General features: G+C 30.8%; 1 protein-coding gene across 4 annotated transcripts; it reads left to right on the top strand.

Annotated features, from left to right (window-relative positions):
- Positions 1-308: 308 nt before the first annotated feature.
- On the top strand, positions 309-6,480 carry LOC118447590 (PR domain zinc finger protein 10). 4 transcript variants are annotated; one of them, XR_004839922.2, is made up of 13 exons: positions 309-413; positions 634-842; positions 914-1,304; positions 1,377-1,718; positions 1,792-2,121; positions 2,195-2,398; positions 2,485-3,000; positions 3,082-3,346; positions 3,428-3,569; positions 3,641-3,829; positions 3,937-4,128; positions 4,287-5,020; positions 6,342-6,480. XR_004839922.2 is itself a non-coding variant. In XM_035879703.2 (12 exons), exons 2-12 carry the CDS (start codon positions 675-677, stop codon positions 4,560-4,562), a joined length of 3,015 nt encoding a protein of 1,004 aa, XP_035735596.2. In that variant the 5' UTR covers positions 309-413; positions 634-674; the 3' UTR covers positions 4,563-5,995. The 4 variants fall into 4 exon arrangements, 1 of the variants encoding a protein (XP_035735596.2); XR_014981836.1 differs by lacking the exon at positions 6,342-6,480 and adding an exon at positions 6,003-6,142; XR_004839921.2 differs by lacking the exons at positions 309-413; positions 6,342-6,480 and adding exons at positions 439-551; positions 6,003-6,142.
- The last annotated feature ends 58 nt before the right edge of the window (positions 6,481-6,538 follow it).

Raw genomic sequence — 6,538 nt, 5'->3', positions numbered from 1 at the left:
TTATATTATCCTTTTTTTATTATTATTTAATTATTAATGTTAATAATCGAAAAATATTTATGATTTATTGTATTCAAAATTTATGAAAATTTTTAATTATTCGAATATTTTAAAAATTAATTATATCATATGAAAAATTATTTTTGTAACGTACATATAATAGATTTAGAGGCAGATTATAAGTGAATAAAATTTCATGTTAATATTTATTTTATATTGTCTAGATATTGATAAAAATGAGAACATATATTAGAGCTCAAGTTAATTTGAAATTTTCCCGCTATTTCTACACAGTTTAATTGCCAACATGGAAACCGCTAGCGTCAATTGTTGTCAAGCCAGTGCTGCTGCAGCAAGTGCATCTTAGGCCTGAAAGTGCATCTGATTCTAAAACTCTATTTATGTTGAAGCTGGTAAGACTCCTGCGTGACAAAATACACAACATAAAATAAGAACATACTGTTAATAATTATAGATCGATATCGTCAATATGTCATGCATTTAAATTTTGGAATATATTGCAGAATAATCGTGGTTAATCAAGCCTAAATGTCTTATATATTTTTTTGTACATTTTTTCTTTCTAAGAAAATAGATAATAGCATGTCTGATATTTATTTTTCTATGAAATAGGTGACACATCGTAATATCACTGACGGAACATATAAAATACAATGGATCCAAGGGGCCCTCCTGAGGGGGGCCCTGGTGACACATTTGATATGTCTAATATTGGCAAAATTGCTGACACTTCGGTAACTTGGCCAATTGATAGCCCGATTAACTCAGGAATATTTGAACAACCAAAGAAGATGAATAATAATAGATTACTATTTTTGACCGTAAGTAAAATGTGACATTTGAAAATTCTTTTTGACGAGTAAGATATTGATAACATTATTTTTTTTATTAGGTTGAATATGTTGAAGATCAATCAAGAGATTATTCCCGCTTATTCCCAACATACGAGCAGGTCTCGTTCTCACCCAGACCTTCATCTCCTCTATCTGATTTTGAGCATCGTGTTAGTCCACTTGATCCAAATATGAGTTCTGCTGCTAGGTATTCGCCAACTCCGGTTCAATTAACTCCATCTCCTTTTCATAATTCTGTTGTTATTCTCCAAGGTCCTTCCTCCCCTTTGATATCTACAACTGAATCCAATGTAAGATCAAGTATCAATTTTGTGAGTCAATTGACTCATCCAATAGATGCACAAACTGATACTGGAACAGATTTTATTGACGAAGAAAATGAAGAAACTTTAGTTTCTAGTGTTGGAAATGAATTAATATTAATGCAAGGTAAATAGTATTAATAATAATTTAATATTCACAGAATTTATAATAACATGTAAAATGATTTAATCTTTGCAGAGTCTAATGCAGAATTGGAACAAAGCACAACTCCACTCATGTTAACAGGTATATCAGGTGCAGATTTTACTTTGACAAGAGATTATATAGTAATGCAAGATGATCAAGTAAATGTAATGAATTCTTTGAAAAATCCAACTCTTTCAATGGGAGATAATCATATCACTAATGCATCTGAAAAAAAGGATATAACAAAAGAAAGTAATTCTCAGTCAATAACAGAAGCCAATGTGCAAATGGGTCAAATTAATGAAATATTATCTCATGCAAATAAAAAAAAAACTATTGATAAGAAGAATACAAAGAAGTCAAAGCAACAGATGGATGATGACAAAAATTTTTGTAAGTTAAAAATAATTGTAACTACTTCATTTATTAATACATGAAATTATTGTACAGTTCCAATTTATTACAGGGTGCGATGAATGTGATGGTATTTGTACCAATGAAGATGGTTGCACTTCTCATAATGTATGTACGATTGCCGATCAACCTGTACCATCACGAGCTATAGCTACACTGCCAGGATCATATCTTTCTATAAATAAATTATCTGCTGTGGATATTATACCGGGAGGTTCTGAATATGGAGTTTTTGCGAAACGCAATATTCGTAGGCGTACACAATTTGGTCCTATTGAAGGTATTTTATATGGTTACGATGGCACACCCTTTGAAAATGCATTGCCATTGCTTTATGAAGCAGAAGAAGGACAATTTTTGAAAGTTGATGTTTCAGATGAAAGTGAGTATCATCGATCATACTTTAATTCATAGCCTTATGGCTTCAAAAAGTATAGAATATATATATTTTTTAGATACTTCAAATTGGATGCGTTTTGTGAGGCCTGCACTTACTTATAAAGAACAGAATCTAGTGATTTGTCAACAGAAAGATGGAATTGTATTTTTAACTACAAAAAATATTTTACCAAAAGAAGAACTAAGAGCAGGACCTCATCCTGATTATGCAGCACGTAGAAATTTAATGGTATTGAAACCTGATGTGCGAGATGACAAAGGTATAAATAATTATATTTGCTTTCTTATTTTTTTTGCTTTCTTACTTTTTTACATATTTTATATTATATATTTTTTCTTTTATTAGAACATAACAACAGTATGAATATTTGGCCAAGATCAGATAATAATTCTTATAATCATGCAAGACGTATGAAATTATACAGAGGCAGAAATTTGAAAGAAAAAGAAAATACAAGACAAAATAATTGTAAAGAATGGAAATGTTGTACATGCAATTTGATCTTCAAAAAATTATCTTTATTTAAATTACATAATCTAATGCACAATCCAGAAGACAATAAAATAAATTGTCAATCAACAATTTGTCCACAGTGTGGATTAGAATGCCAGAAAAGATCTGAATTAATCAGTCATGTTTCACAGCATGGAAGATTATCTTTGCCAAAAGGTAATAAATTGACTTCAGTGGTTGCTGCATATAAGTGCTCAATGTGTTATAAACGCTTTGCTACAAAAGTACGACTACAGAAACATTGTTTGGTGCATGGTGCCGAGGACCAAAAGCCACTGCCATGCAGCATTTGTCTGAAAAGATTCATGAATAATTCTGCTTTATCTTGTCATTTAAAAACGCATAGAGGTAAATTTTAATAAATTTTTATTAGATTACAATTTGTCACATATAAATAATTATATCTAAAAACTTAATATAATTTTGTAGAAAATAAACAAGTGTATGAATGTCCAATATGCAGACAACTCTTTGATCAAGGTGTGATGTTAAAAGATCATGTCGAGACACATAGAAATGGAGATCATACATTTACCTGTCCACATTGTCAAAGAAATTTTATTAAATATTCAGTAATTCGTAAACATATAAGAGCTCATCATTGTGAAAGAAAACACAAGTGTCAGTTTTGTACAAAGCGTTTCCCTACAATGGATAAATTACAAATGCATTTACTTAAACATTCTGATCACAGGTATACATATTAGTCATATTGACCTGTATATTATACAAATTAATATTTATTTATTGTATTATACGTTTATTTCTCTTATAGAGAATTTCACTGTGCTGATTGTGGAAAACAATTCAAAAGAAAAGATAAACTTAAGGAACACATGACTAGAATGCATAATTTGCAGAAAATAAATCAAGAACAAACAGTACAAAATAATCAAGCAAAGAAGTTTGTGCCAAAGGTATAATCTATATCTAAATTTTTTTTCTATGGTTAAAATATGTATATAATAATATGTATATTTTTTATTAGGTAAACCCAAATGATTACAATCGTTTCATATATAAATGTCATCAATGTCTAGTAGGATTTAAGCGAAGAGGAATGCTCGTAAATCATTTGGCAAAACGACATCCAGATGTTGCCCCAGAGTCTGTCCCCGAATTAAATTTACCAATTTTGCGACAAACGAGAGATTATTATTGTCAATATTGTGATAAGGTATCGTATTATATAATACAATAATTTTCAATCACAATATACATATATATATACATACATACACACATTTGTAAATTTTTATATATTTATTGTATAAATGCATAAAGGTATATAAAAGCAGCAGTAAACGTAAAGCTCATATCATGAAGAACCATCCAGGTGCTGCTTTACCACCAAGTAATCGTCAAAAAGAATCAGAATATTCGAGTCTGCCTAATCCAACATTTAGTCAGACAGTTGGTAGTATTACAACTACACCTCAAGGATGTCAATGGTGCCATAAACAATATGCTAGTAAGGTAAATAAAATAAGGCATATTTTTAATCACAATATTTTAATATAATATATTATTTCTTGTTGTAATACATGTCTTCTCTCTCTCTCTCTCTCTCTCTCTCTCTCTCTCTCTCTCTCTCTTTTTTCTTTCTTTCTTTCTCTCTCTTTCTCACTCAATAGGCAAAACTTTTGCAACATCAACGTAAGAAACATCCGAATTTAATGGAACCAGCGGATCAAATTCCGCGATCTAGAAGTCGTCCACCACAAAATCAAAACCAACCACCTACACTAAGTGATAACAATTTCATGTTATCAGATTATATTCAAGCATGCGACGTAGACGGAGAATTTTTTAAGCAGAGGATAATCAAAATATCAAATGATGTTGATCTAATAAGTAACGGTTTGGAGTTGGTTGGACAACAATTTGTACGTATGCGTGATATACGTTGAAGAAAGAAATGGCACACCCGCTTTGTCGGGAATCATCGCCAATTTATCGAGATATGAATCTCGTGACTTTGTGCATAGTCAAAAAGGCTGTGCTTTTTTGCTGCCGGTACCAAACACAAAGGCATTGTTTGCCTGACAGAAGTGTGGTATGGTACTTCTACTTGAGAGTATTTGGAACGCAGCTTTGTCAGCGCCAGTGCGAAACACTGAGCGCTGTTGTCTCAATTGTGTGAATTGCAATGATGGTCACTGACGATGACGACTTCAGTGGATTTGTTGGAACGATACATACACGACTTTATTACTTTGTCTGAGCCTCGATACAAAAAAAGCCTAATGACCTAAAGAGTAATAATGAACAAGAAACAGTAAGATTATACTTGCAATAGACGTACTATTGTCTTGTATATTATTGAAAACTTCATTCACAAGACATTATGGATATTGAGCATCAGAAGGTAGGACAAATCATCGTACTGTCGGCACTTACCTAGTGCTAGGTCTAATAGTTTCTTTTGAAGTCTAAACCAAGCTTAAATTTATTGTCAAAGTCTATTGTGGATGTTAACAAAACTCGATATGCTTTACGTTCTAAACGTTTAAGCTTGGCTTAAATTAAAAGACTAAATGATCTTACTGCATCTTAGATCACCGTGGTTTCGTCTGTATAACGTGATTGTTTTGTGATAGACTACAAGCCGAATGTAATACTTGCAAGACAAACGTTAAATCATTGTTCACTACACATTTGGCTTTAACGATAAAAGGAAAGAAAAGAAAAAAAAAAGGAAAAAAAAAGAAAACGAAAAAAAAGTTATCTGTAGATTTTTCGAACGACTGCAATCTCCGAAAAAAAAAAACGATAGTACGTTTCACTTTCGCTCTATCGTAATTCATAAATTTTCCTCGTAATCTATTTGTGTCTTTCACGTTTAGAGCGGAACACATCCTTCTCCTTCTTAGACTTCCAACGAAATACACACATACATTGTTTTTCACATAATCGTTTCTCGATATCTAGTTTCATACGCATACCATCTCGGTGTGAACATTTTTGCATCCTCCTCGATCATTGAATTAGGATGTCCGCTTAAAGCCGACGTAAGATACAAGGTAAAAATGTAGTTAATCAGGAAAAGAGAAATTTTTGTCTTCGTAGTGTTATGATGTAATGTGTAATAGAAATACATTAAGCACACATAATTTATCCTAACATTTAACAATCCCTTTTATCTGGATAATATTTAAAAAAAAATACCGTAAAAAGTACAAGCGTTGCTCATTTGAAAGGTTGTGAAAATTCGTAGTATTCTTATTTTGAAGAATTTTAGATTGTACGTCGGATCCACACTTGTTCATCGATTATAAAATAATATAGTAAACTTTACATAATATATTAGTTTTATTACATAAGATGAAATATTCTTTTTCAAATTACAGGAATGATTTTTCATTTATTTTACTTACACAAGATGCATACAGTAACACACATTATTACAAATGCGAAGACAAAAGATTGCATGTTTGTTGATGTCATTGAGTACATGGCAAATTGTACTGTAAACATGATTTAAATAAAGTTATTGGATGATCGATATATATAACTGTATGTGTGATATACCTCATTGATGATGTAATTAGTATTTTTTCATATTTTATTATTAGTGGAAAATACCATCGGTATGACATAAATATTATGTCGAAAGATTTTACATAAAAATTTTTTAAATGATCAAATTTTCTCAATATTTTTTAATTCCTCTTATACATATGTTTCAGCTCACCGAAATCAGAGAAGGAAGTGACACAATCATTTTGCTTCTACACGTATCGTTTCCTTACTCTACCACGTTTCACTGAATAGTATGCAGAAACAAAAAAAAATTATAATAATAATAATTATTATTATTATATAGCGATGCGTAGTAATAAATTAAAAACATATTTGAATTTATCGAGAATTATAGTTTTAATCT

The sequence above is a fragment of the Vespa mandarinia genome, chromosome 1 (assembly GCF_050613455.1).
Source record: "Vespa mandarinia isolate Hongniang chromosome 1, ASM5061345v1, whole genome shotgun sequence".
Taxonomy (NCBI): Eukaryota; Metazoa; Arthropoda; class Insecta; order Hymenoptera; family Vespidae; genus Vespa; species Vespa mandarinia.
This window is presented reverse-complemented; position numbering and strand designations above follow the sequence as displayed.

Excerpts from the sequence above, each read along its gene's own strand:
- LOC118447590 (XM_035879703.2), top strand. The coding sequence starts at position 675 with ATGGATCCAAGGGGCCCTCCTGAGGGGGGCCCTGGTGACACATTTGAT. Across the intron at positions 3,570-3,640 it reads CAAAGAAGTTTGTGCCAAAG|GTAAACCCAAATGATTACAA; the intron begins GTATAATCTATA and ends ATTTTTTATTAG. Across the intron at positions 3,830-3,936 it reads ATTGTCAATATTGTGATAAG|GTATATAAAAGCAGCAGTAA; the intron begins GTATCGTATTAT and ends AAATGCATAAAG.